The sequence below is a fragment of the Brienomyrus brachyistius genome, unplaced genomic scaffold (genome assembly GCF_023856365.1).
Source record: "Brienomyrus brachyistius isolate T26 unplaced genomic scaffold, BBRACH_0.4 scaffold64, whole genome shotgun sequence".
NCBI lineage: Eukaryota > Metazoa > Chordata > Actinopteri > Osteoglossiformes > Mormyridae > Brienomyrus > Brienomyrus brachyistius.
Window position 1 is genome coordinate 465,001 of NW_026042339.1, and position 21,994 is coordinate 486,994.

At 49.1% G+C, this 21,994-nt stretch overlaps 1 protein-coding gene across 6 annotated transcripts in view; it reads right to left on the reverse strand.

Moving 5' to 3' along the window:
* The window catches only part of LOC125725299 (receptor-type tyrosine-protein phosphatase mu-like), a 149,579-nt gene that overhangs the window by 111,066 nt on the left and 16,519 nt on the right, over positions 1-21,994 (reverse strand). For all 6 annotated transcript variants that reach the window (XM_049002132.1, XM_049002130.1, XM_049002127.1 and 3 more), the window contains exon 2: positions 4,221-4,343. In XM_049002132.1, the coding sequence (XP_048858089.1) occupies positions 4,221-4,343 (123 nt within the window). The remainder of the gene's footprint in view (positions 1-4,220; positions 4,344-21,994) is intronic.

Sequence of the window (21,994 nt, forward strand, 5' to 3'; positions counted from 1 at the left end):
CCAGGGTGGCCCAGGGTGAGAAGACGGGGCACAGAGCTTAGGAGACCAACAGATCCAGAGAGTAAAGATCCAGAAAAGAAAGGTCTGGAGGAAAATGACCCATAGGGAAAAGATTCGGAGAGGAAATCTCTAGAGAGCAATGATCTAGAGAAGAAAGCTCGAGAGAGGAAAGGCACCAAGGGGAAAAGATCCAGAAGAAACGGATCCAGAGAGGATAGGTCTGGAAAAGAAAGATCCAGAGAGGAAAATGACCCAGGGAAGAAAGATACCCCCTGAAAGGATCCAGAGGAGTAAGGGATCTAAAACAGAACGGGACCCAGAAGAGAGATCTGGAGAAGGAAGATCCAGAAAAGATAGATCTCAAAAGGAATGTCGATCTAGCCTTGGGCAAGAAACCAGGATTCCTTCAATAACAATATCAGGCTGTGTACGATGATGAGGACGAGAGAGGCGTGAGAAACGTCACGAAATTAACAGCTGTGTTTAAGATTAAGTGCGGCCTGTTTCAGGCACAGCTCGGCGAACAGCAGGCTGTGGGCGACGACGGCCCAGCCCACGCTCCGCCGGAGATGCGCCGTTCGGAGAGATGCGCAGCTAAGGGTTTCGGGGACGTCAAAGTCGTTACTGAAACATCTCCCCTCTCGTGGCATGAAGGCGTGATGATTACATGGGACGAGCCCACACGCGGCACCGCGACCCAAAGCCCTTACGTAAGGCTCCCTGAGAGGACGGCTGCCCGACTCCAATTCGACACGTGTGACGAGGGGCCACCCACAGAGGCAGCACTAATAGCTCACAGGCACAGTGGTACAACTTCAAAGCACCATAGCCCCCCCCCCCCTTGCCCCTCCCATCCTCCGCCATGACAGCTCTGCGGATCCAATGCGTTTTGTGTTTTTTCGCAGGCTTACCGACCGGAACACGTTAATTCACATCGCGACGAGGGACACCTGGCCACGAGTCATCAGTGCATGGGGACGGTGCTGCGGACAGGGGTCAGAGGTTAACGGCGGCGTGACGGGAATCGGCGGGCCGGAACGATGGCCACGCGGCTCAACCTATAATCACGGCAGCGCTGGTCCCTGCCCCTAAATGGATTTAAGTGTCACACTGACAATTACATAATACCGCGACAGCTTATTATTCAGGGTGCTGAAAGGATCCCTTCGTTCAGATTTAAGGGGCCACACGGCCATATTAACGGAAGGGGGGGGGGGGGTCTCACTCTCCACAGGGCCAGATATAGGATCTGTTAATCCCACCAGGTTACGCTCCCTATGGCCTGACGACTGCGGCATGAGTCCCAACCACCCCCCACCCCCCCACTCCCCCCCCCCCACTCTAATAATGCCACTTAAACTCGTTCCCTTTCCTGCAAAGTAATACTTGTCAGCTCGGTGTTTGACAAGCGATTATTAAGGAGATGTGAATGTCTGCACGCTTCTCACTTGGCTCGCCTTCAGTCAATCAATTACAGCACCCTCCCCAGGCATGAATTCATAAACGTCTGCACTTATCTGTCACTAAGGTCTCTGTTCCTTTCCTGCCAACGACTCATTCCATATCTGCAAGAGCTCCTGCTCCCCCCCCCCCCCCCACACATCAGAACGAGGAGGAACGAACTTCACATTCGCGACGGACTCCCGATACCAAACCAGTTTATTTAAAATTCTGAGCTTCCAGGTACATTTCAACGCGCCGTCATACTCCCGTCAGCGGCCTAACCTGGAATCTGGGGGATTTTTTATTTGCGAAACACTGCAACAGCATTCTCTAACAAGATTAAAGCACCTGGAACTACAGACATAGACACACAGAATAACTAAGACATCGCGGACAAATGGGTGATCTGAATCGTAAATGCAATATGATGGAAAAAAAGCCTACAATAAACACAGAATCAAACAAACTAAAAATCAATCACCCCCCCCCCCCGCCCCGCCCACCGAATAGGCACCTCTAATTTTCATGTTTCCCCATCACCCCCCAGCGCCCATTCCATCCCTCCTCCTTCCTCTAATAAACCACACGCCTGGAACCATGACCCAGTGACTCACGGTGCGATAGCATGTCATGTGAACAGGCTTACGCACATTCTCATGCAAACGCATACTAAACTCCCTCTGATCCCCACCCGGAATGTCAGACGAACCAGCAGAGATGAACCAGTTCATTATCAGAGTGACCAATACATGGAGAACGGTTTTCCCCCAGTATGCAGGACTATAAATCCCACACCCTAGAGGAAGTAGCGACCTTTCCAGCTGTCATGGAGGCCCTGAGAGAACTCCGACGCTGCCTCGGATATAAATAAAGGCGGTAAAATGGCGAGGCTTAGGGGTACCACCCGGCAGCCTTTCCGGTCCAATACATTTTCCCTGCCCGTGCCATGGTCTGGCTTTCCCAGGAATACCCGGCACCCATAACGGCACCAAGGGAAGTGTTCGCAACTAATTGTCTCTACTCCAATGCAGAGAAGAAACACCGGCATGCGCACCCCCCCCCCAGGGAGAAAACACCAGCGCATTTCCATGCAAATGTGGGTCTTTAGGCTGACGTGCTCCCCCCGGAGGGCACTGCCGCGCCGGTGGGTGGAATTTGTAGGTCAGAGACGGTTGTCAAGCCGCACGCTGACCTTTGCAGCTCTCCTTGTGTACCAACATAAATCAATTCCTGCCGAAACGTAAACACTGCCCCCCCGACAGGTAATTTCTCCTCAACAAGCAGCGTGCACATTGAACTCTCCTGTGCAGCTCATCTGAAATTAGCAGCGTCTGCCTAATTAATTCTACTTCTGTCGGCGGGGCCGGGCGTGATCTCCCCGTGCGTGATTAGCCATCAGATTTAAAAGGAAAACAATATCCATTAGTCTACAGCATTACCTTTGTTATGCGAAAAAGTGTTTTTCCATTAATCTAATTCCTCAGGCACTGTCCGCAGCGTGGCAGTGATATCTCTTAATTTCAAACCAAATGCAAAGCAATCAACGCGACGTCGGGCCGCCGGATCGTAAAGCGAATACAAAATGCAGGGAAAACATTTTAATGGATCTCGATACACGAGTAATGGAAAGAATTCTTTAATTAAAGTGGACTTTAGAGGTACTTCATGAAGCGATTCAGCTTCCATCTCTGAAAATGCAGACACTAAATCATACATGCAAAAGCACACGCAGACACCACTACACATGATTGCATTCAAATCTTTGTGGGGACTCCATTTATTTCTACGGGGAAACACTAATCCCAACAACAGCACCCTTAACCCCCACCCAGCCCAAATCATAACCATAAATAACCAAACAAAATACAAAATCTTTTGGCATTTTTAGCTTTTGATTGCTGTCACAGATTTTTATAAAATTGAGTTTCCCCTTGTATGGACCACCTTTTTGATCCCCACAACGCCAAAATAATAGGTTTTTAATCACATTATGGGAACACTCGGTCCCCACAATGCAATATATACATGACCCACACGAACACAGACACACACACGTCCCAGCATGCAATCCGGCTGTCCTGAAAAGGTCACATTTCCAGGGAAACGGTGTCATTGTGCCACACTGTAGTATTTATCGCATAAAAATGTGGCAGAGGATCGACAGACTGAATTACACTTTCCTCACAAGTGATTCCAGATGCATTCTAGCGGTGCGGCGGTCATGAGGGCCGGACTGGGGCCCATCTAAAGGCCCCTGCATATGCGGCAACCATTTTAAAGCCGCTGGACCTGTTGGTTATGAAAAACAGTGTTCGTTTTCACTTCGAGTGCGATTCAAATGAATTAAATTACACTGCTGTGAAATTGCCCTTTCTATTGAATCAGGTACAACAATAAGACAAATATTGGTTTTCACAAGCCGATGGCTGACTGCATACAATATTCTGTGCATCGTCCCCAAAGCCAAACTCATTACTTTGCAGTAGCAGCAGAGCCTGACTTCAGCACACTGTACTGTTACAAGCCTTCTCATTTTCTCAGCCATCCTCACTTTTGTAGCTCCTAGACTCACACTCAAGGTGTCCAAGCAGGGGAGTAAGCCACAGAGACGTAAAAAGCACAGGGCACCACAAGTTACGTGCTTCCTTTTTGGTGAACGAGAGGTTCTTCTGCATCTTTGAGGTTCCCTCTTCCCAGCGCCGGTCCATGTTAAGAATGTAAGGAAGAAGGAGAGAGAACCGACCAATGAGAGGGGTAAAAATGATAAAGGAACCAACCTGAAGGCATCCAGGGGTCGGGTGACGGCCGCTCTTTGGTGTTGGCCTGCTCCCAGTCGAAGTCGTCATCTTTGCTTTGACTATATCCACACGTGGTGTAAGACTTCTCAAAGTCACAGTCACCTGTGGCCAAAGCAGAGAGAGCGTCACTGAACAGTCACCAAGCTCAGGGAGATCCCAGTCAATGGCAGTTTGGTAACGACAGCATACAGGGTCTCCACGAAACGCGAGTGAGGAGGAACGTGGGAGAGAACCGCAGACCACTTTCACTGCAGTCATCGGCAATCTGTCCACGCGGTGACAAGTGCGGCAGTCAGAAACAACTTAACTGTCGAGTTTCGAATGAGCAAATCAACCAGAAACAGGCAGGACTGCGCTATCAGAGTTCCCCCAGTCATGGGGCAGATGTCACCTCTCTCATCAGCCGCCTGTCATCCGCGGGCGTAACTTCATTATTAAGGTTCGTGACGAGTCTGGATGGGCGCGTGCAAGAGCCTGGTGAATTCACTCGCTGGGCACGTGCCATCCGTCAGTCAAGCTGAGTGGAAACACACCCGGTGTCTTACATCGCAGGACAATATCTATAATTCAAGTTTGGTGAGTGGTGGGTGGGGCCTCTGTGCCTACAATCAGAAGGTTTCCGGTTCAAATCCCAGGCTTGGCGGAAGAATCACATCGCCATCGGACCCTTAAGCAAGGCCTTAGAATCCTTCAAAATGGTCCAGAGGTGTCAGATATACAGTCAGCACTCAGACCCCGAGCTTCACTCTCACATAGGAGAGGAAGATGGGTAATACAAAAACGAATGAATTCCAATGTACCAGTACTCGTACAAATGGCAAATGAAGATACAGATTCCATTATTATGAAATGTGATAATGCATTGTATCTATTGTTCTAAGTAAGCTAGCAGACAAAGGCCACGGGGAATGATGAAGCGCCATGGCAACCACTCGCAGGCCACCTTCCATCCGAGTCGATATCAATGCATTGATCCCATATAAAAATTCATCCTTTATATTCCAGCATAGTCAGGAAACCTCTTCGTCAAAGCTCCCATGGGGGGAATTCTCCTCCGGCAACTGGACGCTATGTGATTCCCTCAAAAAAGCAGCACAGAATGTATTTAGATATGCCACAAACAGTTTGTCACCTTGTCAGGGCCCATGCGTGTGGGGGCCATGTAATTTACGCAGTTATTTTTGCACGCCAAAACGAATCTGTCATCACCTGTATACTGGCAACGACGCTGACACAAAGGCTCTGAGCCGCGTCCCTTTATTTTCACTGACGCGTCAGTCATTCGCGAGACGACATTCCGAATTAAAGGGCCGTTTCAAGCAGCTACGCGACTCTGGTCGATTTGGCTTCCCAGACAGAAAAATAAAGCTAATTAATGTAGCTAATTAAGATCAGGCTAGTGATCCATTTCTCTTCTGGACAAGCATTAATGACACAAGTCTGTTGTGCGGAATGATAATGACTGTTTACGTTTCATTCATTGTTCACATCGTGCCGTGAAGATTGTATCACTTTTATTAGCGAAGCAGTTGCGAAGGAAGACTCTACTTATATTTCACGCAGTTCGCGAGCGGCATGGTTCTACGTCAGTGGTCTTTGTGACGATGTGTGATGATGTCAGTGGTGCAGCCATGTGGAAAGTCTCCTGATACTGTTAACCGATTTGTTTTCGCGAAATATCACTAATAATCGATAACTGTGATAACCGGCTAACTTCTGAACCATGTTCAAATGGTGCGGATTTGCACAATGACGTCATTCTCAGTGGACAACGAAAGCTCGAACTGTGGGCCGCATTTAATAATGAATTCAAAGCACACAGTGGGCCATAATCAACTCCATTATTTTAGTAGTTGTGCCAGTGCTGTCAACTGTAAATACTGATAACGTTTAAATATCGGTAAAGACTGACACATCGGAACAATGACGATGTCTTGATTTTTGACGAACGTCGGCCATTGCCGATACGTCAGTCAATATATTGGGCATCTCTAGTCCTCTCTCCTGCCGCATCCAGGATATTCCAGACGGAATTCACACAAGGCTCCAGCTACTTATTTTACCTCAAATTAAACCCAGCAGCGGCAGAAGTAACCCGGTTAAATCGATTGGAGTCCAGCGAGGCCGATGGATGGCCTTGTTTCTCTATTTGGCTGGATCCTACTGCCAGGGGCCCACCAGCCGAGGTCCATGGGCCCCCCAGAGCAAAGGGATAAAGAGACTGTCCCCCCCCCCCAAATCAATAGCAGGCGTGTGGTGTATTCTGAGTCAGCAGGATGGCTGGGACCTGCCAATGCAGTGTACGCGTTATTTATTATAAAAGGGGGCTCACTGCTGCTCTAATCCTGCCCCGATAGCATCGATACGCACAAACCTGTGGGCTTAACTATCTTAGCGATATCCATAATGATGGAGAATCCTGGGGGGGGGGGAGGGGGGAATAAAAAGAGAGAGATCTTTTCCAGCTCAACGAGCTGTCCTTCCTCGCTAATTGGAAACGCTTGTTAGTTTTATTTAAATAATTACCCAGGAAGGAAGTGACAGGTTTAAATCCCCCTGTGGAGGCGCCCTCCATCACAGGCATCTCGTGCCGCCAATCACGAGCACCCGTCACGCCACTCCGGGGTTACGATTCCCGCGCGACGCGTCTGCGTCTAAACAAGCGTCAGCTGTGCACACTTCCATCCTTCATCTGGCTAAGTTCCGGATCTCCGATCTCCTTCCGTATCCCAAGGTCAGAGCTATACTTAAGACTTTCATAATTTCTTTCTACCCTTGCTTTACCAGTCGTAGGACATGCCAAAAGTTAAACATGCAAATAACCAATTACATGAGCCCGCACAAAGCCTGACTTGTAAAACTAACTTTCATTGGACCACAAAGAAAAGGCCTTTCCCCGATAGGTCCTCTGCTGATACTGGACCCTGTGACACTATCAAACTCAAGCTTAGCAGCACGTCGATAAATCTCCGGGGTCTAGACTGCGGAAGGAACCCTGGGCAACCTCGCAGCAGGGTGGGGGGGGGGGGGGGCGATACACATGGCAAAAATCAATAATACATGTGCTGATGAACACATTAAAAAAAAAAAAAAAATCACACTTTAAATTATACGTGGAGGGCTGCTTTTTTCAGTGGACAGAGGACGCTCATGGAAGTTTTACTTACACAGAAATATTCTGAGGGTAGAAGGAAAAATGGTTCAGAAAGATAACCAATCAGATTGTAGAGGGGGTGGATCCAAGCAACTAGAAGAGGCAGGACCAACCAAATCAGATCTTTATGTCCTGACTCTTCTAGTTGCTTGAACCCACCTCCTCTTTCACAATCTGATTGGTTACCACTCTGAACCAATCATTTCTTCTGTCCTCAGGACATTTTTCTATAAGTAAAGCCCCACAAACAAGGGAACCCACAAACACGGAAAAGCAGCTCTGCCAAGGATGCCTTCAATGCCAGTGTCCAGGAAGCGGTAAATTTAAGCAGCGCGGACGGTTACTTTAATAGACACCCTAATAAAACACCGAAAAGCACTTCAGCTTTTTGCTCTGTTCAAGGATGGGCTTGGGGTGGGGGGGGGGCAGCACCACTCCCCATCCCCACAATCGATATGCCCTTCATGTCAGCGGTTAGCTTTCCCTGCAAAACAAACACAGGCCCAAACCCCAGCAAAGGAATATGTGTTATTTACAATTTGGGCCGATTCCTCCATGAAGCCTTAAGATGATCATCCGACATGCAGAGCATTTAAAAAAAAAATCCATCGGTTTTTAATGCATTGAGCCAGCAGCCTGAATCGGGCCTCCCCCCCCCCCCCCCACCTAAATTATGAAAGCAATTTCGGCTAAAGTCAGGCGTTTCTCTTTAAAAGCTTTCTGCGTTGTGCTCTTGTGCTGAAGAAGAAAAAAATAAATAGTGCTAGTTGGGTTTGCAGATCTGCGGCAGTAAGCCCTAAGATGACCATTAAATATTTTATCTAGATATTCTACCCAGACCAGAGCAGTAACCATATTGCCTTATATTCTGCGCAGAGTAGTAATCATGTCACATTCTAGATATTCCGGGCAGTGCTGTAATCATGTCAACGTCTAGATATTCTACGCAGAGTAGAGCAGCAGTCATGTGTCTCCTTCCATATATTATGACAAAACTACAGTACTGCTTTAAACCATGCGAAGTGCAATTGTTCAGGCTGTCCTCCTCCACAGCCATCACGCCACACTGTCACAACGCTACTGAAGACAATAAAATATCTGAAGTAGGGAGTGAGAGCTCTTAGGATGCGTCTGAATCGTATACTTGCACAGCAGGTACTGAATATGTTTACAGGCTGACTATTCGACCTTCAAAGAAATATGTACTATATACATACATACATACGTACGCCTCCCAAATCACCTGACCCAGACGTTGACCAATGCCGAAGCCTTGACCCCCATTGTCCATCCACCCATCCATTTTCCAAACTGCTTATCCTACTGGATCGTGGGGGGTCTGGAGCCTATCCCGGAAGCAACAGGCATGAGGCAGGGAGTAACCCAGGATGGGGGGCCAGCCCATCGCAGGGCACATTCACACACCATCCACTCACACATGCACCCCTATGGGCAATTTAGTAACTCCAATTAGCCTCAGCATGTTTTTGGACTATGAGGGGAAACCGGAGTACCCGGAGGAAACCCCACGACGACATGGGGAGAACATGCAAACTCCACACACATGTAACCCAGATGGAGACTCAAACCCGGGTCCCAGAGGTGTGAGGCAACAGTGCTAAACACAGCACCACAGTAACGCCCCCATTGTTTTCTATTTAAATCTGTACTCAACAATCTTTACAAAAATTTCTGAGCAAGCTCCAGTAACCTTGTGGGATAGCATAGCGTCCATTGGTTGCACATGTGGGAATTTCGCAGAGTGTAGTATGCCACTCTGGATGAGATGGCAGGCGAATGGTACCTTACTGCTTACATCACTTACACTCCACCTATTACACAGCAAACAAGTATGCAATTCTGCACACACCCTTTCATTAACCAAACCAATAAAACAACATCATCAGCACCTCAGGATCTCAAGATCTCATTCTTTTCCAAGGACCATCCCATACCAGCCCAGGTCCTGCCAGCCATAGGGGCTCAGAGCTGCTACGCTTATTGATATAAGGGCAGCATTAGGATTAAAAATCTGTCCCTGACTTTGGGAACCTTAAAAAACCCACCATGCCAGATGGCCAGTTGGGGCCTGGCTATGATTAAGTTTACCACTAAAATATGGATAAGGACGGGATTAGGATTGTTATTAGGGTTAGGGTCAGCGATAGGTTAAGCATTAAAGCTATAGGAAAGGACAGGTTCAATTGGTATTATGGTAGCATTACAGAAATGTTAGGGCTGGTGTTACGGTAGAGTTAGGGCTAGCGTCATGGAAGGGTTAGGGTTGGCGTTACAGTAGCATTAGGGTCGGTGTCACTGTAGGTTTGGCGATACGGTAGTTAGGGTTGGTGTTACGGCAGAGTTAATGACATGGTAGAGCTGGGCTTGGCATTACAGTAGATTTAGGATTATGGTAGAGTTAAGGTTGGTGTCACAGTAGGCTTAGGGTTGGCTTCAGAATTAGCATTAGGATTCTTCATCTGCAGGCCCAGCATGTACAACACAAACCAGCAGGGCAGAGAGGCCTCCTCTCTGGAGAGAGGTTCCCGGAACCGCCTCTCAGTCCCAGAACCAGGCTTCCTCTCCAGCATCAGCCTGTTTCCTCCCACAAACAGAACAGCTGGTTGGCTCAGAGCGCAGCCGCGTCGGCTGAATGCCCATCCTGTTTGTCCTTGAAATCTGACGGCCTTCCCCACAGGCCACGTCTGCAGAGACGCTGGGCCTACGGGCTCCGTCTGCCATGGGTTATTCGGCAGATAATGCCAAGCCACTGCTGATCTCGTGCTTGTGTTATTATCCTCTTCACCCACTGGAGGGGGAGGGGGGGATGCCTGGAACTAACAGCCACACCATTCCTGTCCAATAAGCCTGGACTGCAGCACTCGTTCTAACGAACATCGCGATTTCCCGCATCCCCGCAGACAGAGCAATCCCAGGTAGTTTAAAATCCGTTCCCCCCCTCCCTCCACCTCCACAACATAAATCCCACCTCCAAAGCCCATTCGGGGCTGGGGGACCATTACGCCGCAGCTGCTGGAGTCTGCCAAGCCCCTCTCAACAGCGCCCCCCATGTGCGACCGCACTGCCTGTGATGGGGAGGGGGGGGGGGGGGGAGGTGGGGCTTTGAACTTCGAGAAAGGATTTAAACAGTCAATCTCAATATCATTATCCGGCGCAGCATGCCGCGGGCTCCCATCGATCTGGGGCAATGAAGAAGTCGAGAGCGAGATTCCCATGGATAACGTGTTCAGGCCAGGGAGGGAGAAAGGAGAACAGTGGACCCATGGGATGCAGGGATCGCATCTTCCTGCTCCGGCATATTCACACTGTTCGATTATAAACTGGGCAATCCCAAGGCCTTCTGTGGCCAGACCCCCATCCCGAAATATTTACTCCGGAAAGCTGGAAAGTCTGGCGGGGAGGCGGGGGGGGGCTTTTTCCTCTGAATGCAAGGACACCGGGACCACCTCCAGCTGCTCCGCATCCTCGCCGTGTTTGTACCACAAAACCCTGCAGGCATGACGAGGCGGAGCCTTTGAGGAACTTCAGTAAAATCCCAGTTTTGGCCAGTCTCGTATTTGCAGTTAAAACCAGTGTAATAAACGAGTAACAGTGCAGTAAACTGCACCGTAAAAACTTCCTTCCCCAAAACGGAGCACATAAGCGCTATGACTGAGTGGTCTTTATAATAGCAATAAACACAAGATTTATTTTATTCCCTCATTTCTCTACACGTATTTAATTTAAGCGATGGATCAGAAGGACTGTACTTCCGCGTCATGTGTGGTCCTTCACACGCTGATTGTCCTCTAACTACTGTTTGGGACAGGACTTTATACGAAAATCCTCTGTCCAAAGCTTTGCCTGACATTAGCTATATTAAAAGAGGAGAGGCCTTCATCTGAACCATTTATTTAACCAGCAACCTTTTTATGTTACAGCCACACTGCACTACAAATGCATAAGTTCACAGTGTGCAAATGTTCCCAGCCCCTGTGGTTAAACTATGTGTACTACTTTAAATTTACTGGGATGGGGTGTCGAATCGACATAAAATCGAGGCCAACTCACCGAGACCCACTATTTCACAGTCCGAAAGTATCCACAGACCACTAACCGCCACTTTGTTGACATTTGAGTCGTAACGTTAACGAGTCGTAACATTAACATTTAACAATTCAAGGGTTGGCCAATCCTGTCAATAAAGGGGAAGCCCAAAATGCATTAGGAAGATAAATGTGTGGCACGGTCGACGTGGGAGCGATGAGCCGCAGAGCAGATGTAATTAATCAGTCTCACGTTGCAGTGCAAATATGAAGACGGACTTAAAAGTTGAAACGTCAGCATTTTCCATACTGGGGGAGACGACGCATTCGATCCTGACAAGGACGGCAAGCGTGCCTTTTGGGAATGGCATGGATGCAGGAAGAGGTCGTTTAAGGATCTGAAGAGGAATGCAAGACAAACGCAAAGAACGGGGGTGAGAAAGATCTGAGGCTCTCAGGAAGCTTCCTTTACCATTTACATTTAACTATCAAACACTTTTATCTAAAATAACGTACAAATGAGAGACCAGGGTCAGTCAGGCCCTGGAGCAATTGGGGGCTAAGGGTCTTGCTCAAGGTCCAATGAGGAAATCCCCCCCCCCCCCCCCCCAAAAAAAAAAAAAAAACAAGGCCCTCACCACTGACGGCACTGCTGAACAAATCTACCCTGGTTAAAACACAGGTTAACATAAATTGAAAACCTCACATGCTTAATCCTGGGTGGGTGGTAGGGGGAGGTCTTTAAAACACGAGGAAACAGCCCCAGAGTTCCTGCTGGGCTCCTCTTAAGCTGGGGTTGAAATATGGAGGACAGGGGTGACGGGCAGCTGGATGGAAACGGGACTCAAGCCAGAGGTAGCACTCCGAGACGCCCCCAGAGACGCCCCTCAGATGCCCCCGGAGACGCCCAAAATCTGCCCCCAGAGACGCCCCTCAGATGCCCCCGGAGACGCCCAAACTCTGCCCCCTGAGTCACCCTCAAGATGCCCCCTAGAGACGCCCCCCCAGATGCCCCTGGAGACACCCAAAATCTGCCCCCTGAGTCACCCTCAAGATGCCCCAAAGAGACGCCCCCCCCAGATGCCCCTGGAGACACCCAAAATCTGCCCCCGGAGACACCCTCAAGATGCCCCCAGAGACGCCTCCCAGATGCCCCTGGAGACGCCCAAAATCTGCCCCCAGGGATGCTCCCAAGATGCCTGCAGAAACGCCCCCAAGACTCCCCCAGAGATGTTCCACGAGCCTGTCCACCATGTACCACCCCGACAGAATAGGAGAGTGAAACAGGAAATGCACCAATCGTCTGAGCGTTAAAAACAGCAGGTCTCTCCCAAACTCACACATCATATGAGCAGCATCAGAGACACACCTAGAACCCCCCCCCCCTCCCCCCCGCCCCCATGGGCATCTAACCATGATGGATGATCACCTGGTGCAGATCCCTGCACGGGCCACTTAAAGTACAGCCAGTCAATGATTGGGCCCAATCCATCTCCATTCTGATAAAGTGACACCACGCGATTAGGACCAATCTCCCTGGCAGATTCACCTGGAATCGGTATGAGCTCAGTGACGAGCAGCCTGGCCGTCACCAGGGGGCGCCATCATGGTACAGTGAAGGAGCATTTCTTTAATAGTTATATGACCGTTTGTACTGGCTGTATACTGGAGGGAGACGGGGTGTATTAATGGTTACACCTAGTGTTAATTTCATAGAAAAAAATGTTATAATTATCGTTAACGATTTCAGACTAAAACGAGACGATAACTAAATAAACATGATTTTGCGAGGCCTATGAAGACTATGACGTGTGCTGACCACTTTCGTCAACGAATAAAACGAGGCAAAAATGTTTGCCAGAGACAAGATACAATCAGATCTAACGTTCGCATACAAGGGTATTCAACTAAAATGTAAAGCGGTCCAGTTAGAAAGAATTTCTTGATGCAATGGTCCGGAAGATCATAATGTCCAAATATTTAGTGTGATATATATGTAAGTAGCCTGTTAACGTTGCGTGTAATCAATACCTGACTGTCAAATCAAATGACTTCAGTACAATTCAAAAACCTCTTGACAATATTTATTGTTACGTGACATAGAACTGAACATATGTGAATTACTGCCGATACGTATAGTATTTTCTCATTTACTAAATAGAAGTAGGGCTGCATTTCAAAATAAGAGAAAATGAATGAAATGTGAAAATTGCGCATGTTTAAATAACGTGCTGAAATTAAGCCGTAAAACCTTAATACAGTCGTGTTTATGTCATATATTTTAGTGTTCATAGATTTAAGTATTGGTTTCAACAATCCCACACCGGTCTAAGTGTGGTTCAAGTCTCGTATTAATATAATAAAACTACATACAACCTTATCACTTCAAACCGCTATTAGAGTAGGATATGGGCGGTCATATTATAGCATTTTAAAACGTGACATCTTTTTCGTCATATTAGCTTTATATATGTTGGCGTAACAACGCAAACGGAATGACAAGCCATTTCAGGCGAACGCAGCACCTTTTACTTTTCATTTCCAATAAAACGCGGGTTTGCCAACTTCGGCCAGCTGGCTGAAGTGAGATTTTCGGGCCGAGATGTCGGCACACGTATGTAACAGTTCTTACCATGTAAAAAGTCTGCTTTGTATTTAACCGTAGAAATACACGTTTGACGTAGCTAATTTTAGGATTATAATGGTATCATGTAGATTCGCCGTAAGATGTTCTGCGTGAGTCTGAAAGCGCGTGAGTCTGAAAGCGCGAGAGTCGTGCTTGAGATTTGGCAATCCTAAAAACATACTTTTTTTTGTTTCATTGATTTATAACTAATAACATTACTTTATACAGTTGTTAAACAGTGAAACTGGAATGAACATGAAATCACCAATAAGCTACATCTACAGATGTTTATTTTAATATTTCTATTTTAATATTCAGAGAGAGCAGACCTGGCGGCATTATAGCGTATGCACTTTTTCTTTGAAGTGATTTTATTTTTGCACTAATAGCACTACTGATTTTACAGTATTCAGTTTCCGGGTAAATAAACATATGCTTGTGTTTCAAATAAGAGTGAAATCTGTGTATTTGGGTACTGCACAGTCAGACCTTAACACAATTCCTTTGAACATTGGTTTCATTTCATCTTGGTGAACATACTGTAATGACTTGTAATGATTTGAGAAATCGAAGGGAAACTTTAAACATTATACTTTTAATTTTAGTCCGCTAAATCAACTGTAGTTTTAGTCGACTGTAATCTTATGATATCTTACGATATGATCCTGACCTGGAGACCGCAAGTAAGCTTGAGGGCACCTTTGTGAACCATATTACAGCAGCATTGCCCTGCCCCCTAAATATGGTCCAGTGCCTCCCTCCCCACCCCCAACCTCAGCAGGGGACCGTGTGCACGTCCAGATTTCAGCATCTACACCCAGACTCAATGCAACACTACAGCAGACCGTGACAATGGAGAGAAGGCAGAAAGGCACTTGGTGATGAGACAGCGTGTCTGGGCATGAAATCCCTGCCATCTCCCAGACATGACCCCCCCCCCCCCCCCCACCAAGTGCACCAGGATCCAGAGAGGAAAGAAAGAAAAGATTCATTCTGACACATGTACTTATGTGAGAAAAGTGATCGTGACAGAAGGGAGCAGGACGCCGCTGCACTCAATTTTCCATTTGCCTCTGCGCTTCATCAGATCGTCACGACACACCCTGCTACGCCCTTTTAGACCCATGGTGGAACCCTGAAGGGGTGGCAATTTGGGTCTGGTGATAACACACGACTGTCAAAGGCAAAAGGTGTCAACTGGAAGGGGGTTAAATCTGGTTAAATTTAGCTTATGTCTATTATAAGTGGGCAACTGATCTGGTTCAGTGGCCACGCCCACCCCACCATAGCCACGCCCCAACCACCCATAGCCACGCCCCCTTTTTAAACAGCCAATGCAGGGTGACACGGTGCCAACTCCACACCCTCCTAACCGAGTCTCCTCAACTCGAGGACCTCCGGAGCTAGATACGGATGTGCGATTAGACGAGATGTTCTGCAGGCCTGATTCACACACGCCGGGAAGGTCTGATGGACAGAGCCCTGCTCCACTGATCTCATCCACAATTAAATCGCAGATAGAGAAGGTGAAATCGCTCCAAGGTAGCAGGAGTATGGAGTGTCACCCGCGCCCGTATAAATGACTGCTCAGTGCAGGAATGCTACCAAAAAGAATAAATCATTCAAAGGAGCGCGATCTCGAGCTGTATCTCCAGCCTGATTACCATTTCATTTCTCAAAAGATACCTCCTCCTCCAATCAGGATGCTCCCGCACTGAGGTTATGACCTCACCGTCTATCGCACTAAAAAAAAAGGGAGGGGGGGGGTTAAGTTTGACACTGAAATTGCTTCGCCGGTTTATTCCTGGGGTTCCGGAATGAGCAAAAACCCGAGCACAAGGATTTTTTGCGGTGCGAATACCGTCTGAAATCCTCACACGAAGGAAACGCAGGGTTTGGTCAGGTGTGCTTCACAAAGAACGCGCAACAGGCACCGATAATGTATTATACACGACTGATACATGTCTCAATAACACAAACATGAAAGCAGACAGAAGGGAACTATTTGGGGGGGGGACACCAAACGTGACACTCTCACATGCCGGAGGGCGGGGGCGGAGGGGCGCTTCCAATGTATCAGTGGAGCTTTTATGCTCTTTTTGTTTCGGTGCTTCCTTTCCCCGAGACCCACGTGCAGATCCTCGGGGTCCACGAGGCCCCAGGCTTTGTTCTCTAGGAGGCTTATAGCTTCAAAGAGAAATTAGTCCTCCGAATAGCTAGATGTCAGGCCTACATTTTCAGCTGCGTTGGTTGCCTGAGCTCAATATGCCTCCCCAATACATAAAAAAAAGACAATTTAAGTATGTTATTTAAAGGGGAGACTATGCCACACTCATTGCTTATGAAAGAATCACGGACTTTGAAGTGAAGGCCGTAACAGGCTAATGTCCTAGTTATATTAGGGGACAGCGGGATTGAGAGGCTAACGAAGACCCCAAACAGCATGAACAGGGTCATACTAACGACAGGTGAACAAACCTAAATGCGGAAATAAGCAACGTGCGGTTCAGCTAAGCCTCTGCGCCTCCCATTGGAAGGTCGCCAACTCGAGCCGGGCCTCGGCAGAATGGTCACACGACTACAGGGCACCGCTGCAGATGGCTGCCCTCCGCTGCCAAGCTTGCTCTCACCTGTATGTCTGTGTGTCGTGGAGAGCAAGATGGAGTAGGCGAAAAGAGATCAATTAAGTATGATTATTAAAATGAACACCGCGGAGGCCGTCTGTGATTTGCCAGGAGACGGCGGCTCTAAGGGGGGAACCTGAGAGATTACTTATCCCAGGTCTAGTCCAGGGGAATCCCTGACCCTCTGGCCTTTTTAAACCACCCCCCCCCCCCCAAACAACATCCCTAATGCCCTAGTGTGTCAAAAGCAAGTTAAAATTCCTGAAACAGTTCCACACAGGCCTGCTTATGCGGGGAAGAGGGTTGGGAAGGTACAGAAAGTTAGGGCATTTTGCCATTTTTAATGGTCTGAGACCAGCAGGGAGCAGAGGCAGATTGCAGAGCTGAAGAGCAGCGGCCAAGAAAGGCGGCCTGCTTCCTAATGAGGGGGCAGGCAGGGGGTCTCTCCACACCTGCACGACATAGGACCAGCATCAGGTCCAATCCTAATGTAGCGGGGGGGTCAGCGTGCTGCATTCCAATCAGGTATCACATGAGAGACAGGAATAAACAAGCAGTGTGAGTTCAGAGTATGTAGGGTGGGGGCCTTGAGTGCACAATTAAGCCCTGCGGTCGGGGCGCCCCCCCCCGAGCTGGAGGATTCCTTCGTCAGGCGTGGCTGCAGACACCCTAATCCCACTGGGGGCTTTGGCAGGCCCTCACTCAGCCTTTCTCCATGCACTTCAAAAAGCACGGCCCTTTGTTTCACAGCTGACCCACATAAATCTCGGACTGGAAATATCCAGGGAAGCTCCTGGCCGGCTTACAGGCCTCCGTCTCGCAGGGCGGCGGCAGCAGAAGCCAGGCTGGCTTAACGGCCCCCGCATGAGTGTTAACCAGGGGCCCGAGGCTCTACTAAGCTCCGTGGATGGGCTCGGCCAAACTCAATTTAAGGGAATGGCGTTATGCTGGTGCATGTTATCACTCAGCAAAAATGACCGCCCAGATCCCAGACAGGACCCACTAATCTCACACTCAAACCCAGGCGCACAGCCTCAGCCGGCCACATGGCCCTTAACTCTGCCGTCATTACGGCCACGCTGAGCTGAGGCATCAGCAGCCCGTTTCAAAATTAAGCTTTAAAAATGCAGCCGTCTTGGACTAATAACCCGGAACAAACGTTAGTCTTCCATAGTTGGAGGAACCAAAACAGCATAATCAGCATGTGCTTTTAATTCCAGTCGTTTCACGCTGTCAGCAGTGTCCGCGCCGGTTTTGTCTCGCGGTAACCCCTTGCGGCTTCTCGCGGCCTGCCCTGCGTGGCTTCTCGCGGCCTGCCCTGCGTGGCTTCTCGCGGCCTGCCCTGCGTGGCTTCTCGCGGCCTGCAATGCGTGGCTTCTCGCGGCCTGCAATGCGTGGCTTCTCGCGGCCTGCCCTGCGTGGCTTCTCGCGGCCTGCAATGCGTGGCTTCTCGCGGCCTGCAATGCGCGGCTTCTCGCGGCCTGCCCTGCGCGGCTTCTCGCGGCCTGCCCTGCGCGGCTTCTCGCGGCCTGCCCTGCGTGGCTTCTCGCGGCCTGCCCTGCATGTTTTATGCGCGGTTTATGGAAGGCTCCCGCACTTCCAGCGGGCTGCATTTCAGGATTCCCCCCCCCCCCTCCCCAGGGCAGCAGAGGCCTTCTGGATATGTGCGTCGCTAACGCAATCTGACACAGAGTCTCTGAAATGATCGGGGGGGGAATTCGGGCTGGAGAAGGATCTCATAATTTCCCCGCCGAGAGCAGGGGGGGGGCGGGGTTCCACCTCTCAGCATGCATCACGCAAAATCCTGGCGCAAGCGAGAGGTTAAAGCTGGGAGCGGAAGCAGCGGATGCGACTCAGCGCTTCCACACGAAGACGCATGATAGCCGTAAAATAAAAGGGTCAAATTAATACGTCACGCCTGATTACATTTCAAATTAATTCATTAATCCCATATTAATAAACGACTCGGATGCAATTAAAGAATCGTACAAAGGATGGAGTTCTTAAAGCCAGATTATTTTTAATTATCATTTCCAATTAGTGTAAAAAGGCTTATGACCTATTTTTTCCATTTATAGCAAACACGCAGTGCGCGGTAATAACAGGACACGCTGCTCCCGTCACCGATTAGCCAAACCACCCCCCCGCCCTGCTGCACTGCATCGTGGGTCGATGTTGCGATATATCGCCTTGCCAAACGTCCTGGGGATTAAGCATACGGATTTAGGCGGGAAACGAGCTTTCTGCCACGTGCTGTCACAATGCGCCTCGTGCCGCTGACCAGGTATGGATGGAGACACCGATGCGTCCGACTTAATCTGCCAGAAGGGAGGATATGTATGTGGGGGTGGGGGTCCTTTTCAGAGATGAAATACTCCACTAGACACAGAGATAAGTTTAAGATGCGCCCTGGACTATTTTCGTAGTGCTGTAATAAAAAGATTAGACATTCATCCTTCATTTACTGAAGCCAATTCTGAAGATTATCAGGCGAATGCACTGGCTCGACATATTTCAGATATCAAACTGTATCCCTTGACAAGCACATACTTACTCCTGTCCACATGATTGTCATGAACACCCCACAGTAAACGACACGGGATTAACGATACAACCATCCCGAGAGGTTCCCAGGGGCACAACTGTTTAAGACATCACTGAGGGTGACGATGGGGTCAGGGGAGGATCGATTTACATGTCCCGCCCCCCCCCCACAAACACCAGGCAGACACAGTCCTGAGAAAAGGGTCAACGGCTGGGGCGGAGACTCAGACTGGCCTGCTTCAGCTGAATAAATACGAAAGGAGCCTGAAGGAGAGGAAATGGACTCGTTCACAGCATTCGGACAGTCGTGCTCCTCTAATCCTGCCCCGCGGTCTGGAAACGCTCCGGCTTCGGCTAAACCACACGGGACCTAATAACCAGGCACTGGAATGGCTCTAGCAGGACATGGGTGTGTCCCAAAAAAACTCCCTCTCCGACTCCTCTGAAGACAGATGTGATTTCTCCATGTGTCATGATGCCGTGCGACTCAGTGACAGTAAGAGCAAACTTCCATTCCACCCCCCAGGCCGTGCCCCCCTGGAAGGCGACCCGATGGCACACGAGGCCACCGTCCAGAGCCACACCCGCTAGGGTGGGGGGGGCACAGAGGCATTCTCCAAATGGTTTTTGCACCAACATAAAACATGCAGCCTCAGCCATCAATCTTAGTGTTTTACAGCTGAGGGTGGGGGGTCATGCTGGGTGACAGTCAATGACACTACTGAACTCAGCATGGCTGACGGCGTGGGGGGGGCACAGGCCGTGGGAAACCTTCCTGACTGTGTAGATAACGGCTATTGAGCCCCCTCCCCAACCAGCCAGTGCTTCCTTTACTTCAAGAGGAAAGACACAGCATAACCCCCTGAGAGCAGGGTGATGATTCTCACTTCCCCAGCTGGGAGAGCTGGTGCCGCAGATCGAGTGCCGGAGGTCTATTAAGAATCACTTATCAGATGAGAACAAAGGAACAGGCCTTCCTGCTTTTAGTGCCGACCATCCACATTCATGTCCATCCACACCAGTGCCGTCCATCCACATTCATGTCCATCCACACCAGTGCCGTCCATCCACATTCATGTCCATCCACACCAGTGCCGTCCATCCACATTCATGTCCATCCACGCCAGTGCCGTCCATCCACATTCATGTCCATCCACGCCAGTGCCGTCCATCCACATTCATGTCCATCCACGCCAGTGCCGTCCATCCACACCAGTGCCGTCCATCCACATTCATGTCCATCCACATTCATGTCCATCCACGCCAGTGCCGTCCAACCACATCAATGCCGTCCATCCACATTCATGTCCATCCACGCCAGTGCTGTCCATCCACATTCATGTCCATCCACGCCAGTGCTGTCCATCCACATTCATGTCCATCCACGCCAGTGCCGTCCATCCACATTCATGTCCATCCACGCCAGTGCCGTCCAACCACATCAGTGCCGTCCATCCACATTCATGTCCATCCACATCAGTGCCGTCCATCCACATTCATGTCCATCCACACCAGTGCCACCCATCCACATCAGTGCCACCCATCCACATTCATGTCCATCCACACCCAGGTCCATCCACACCAGTGCCACCCATCCACACCCATGTCCATCCACACCAGTGCTGACCATCTACACTAATGTTGTCCATCCACACTCGAGAGAGGAAACCATTGATGAGAAAAGAATTGAGGTAACTCACTGAGTTCCTTGATTGCCTCTAGGCATGAGAACTTAGGGTGCGAATGTCCTCCCAACTTCGTGTGTAATAAATAAGCCATCAGAAACGCAGGCATTTCTGCCAGTAAAAACTCACATGGTCAAACTGGGTATCTGAACACAGCCATGCCTGTGTGTTTGTTCATGGATCAGATGATAATGGTTCTCTGCCTTTCTTCTCTTATCTACGCTGACCTCCCCATTTCAGACTAAAGTCTGACATTCCTAGTGCAACATAAACATCCAGTGACATGAGACTAAGACGACTGCCAGCGCATCCTGTTTGACTCAGACGGGCAGGTGTTTTCCCTGTTAATTGTTAGAGTTTCCTTACTCAGACGCCCGTCACTGCAGTCCAGATGAGGTCACTTCCTGTCATTATTCTCTGCGACTCCGTGGGGAAGAGGGCTCATTACTCCAGTACCCTGCTTCCTGTGATAGGAGCAAAGAGGAAGAGAACCCAACAGAGAGCACCAGGCCTGGGTCACTGAGGGTTTGTGTTTGGAATGACTGGCCTTTGCCCTGCGGAATACCACCGGCGTTAACCTTGAACACCATGTGGATCCTGTCAGAGAAAGATCTTCAACGTGGAGAAACACGAAGCGTGGAATTACGAAGCTTAGGTTCACGCTCGACATCAAGCATTAGAGGAAAAGGATCCATTAAAAAAAAGAGAGAGAGACTAAGGTCAGATCCAGAGCACAACCAATCAGAAGAATCCAGCAACAAAACTTAACGAGCGATACGTCTCAAGACTAAATCTGCCGCTAGTCTCTGGCTGAGGATTAAACACCTAAATCCAGATAATCTTCAAGTAAAACATGACTGTAGCTTCCTGTTAGCAGTTGGTCTCCATGAGGCTACTCCCGTGCATGACCTTCAAAATAACATTTCTTTAAAAAAAAAAAAAAGTCTTCTTCCACAAACACAAAACAACCGCACATTAGTGAATAAATTCATTAAACAGCAATTAGGGAAACAAAACCCTGCTGCACAGAGAGTATGCCGTCTTAGTGCGCAGGAATCGGCAAATGGGCTCGAT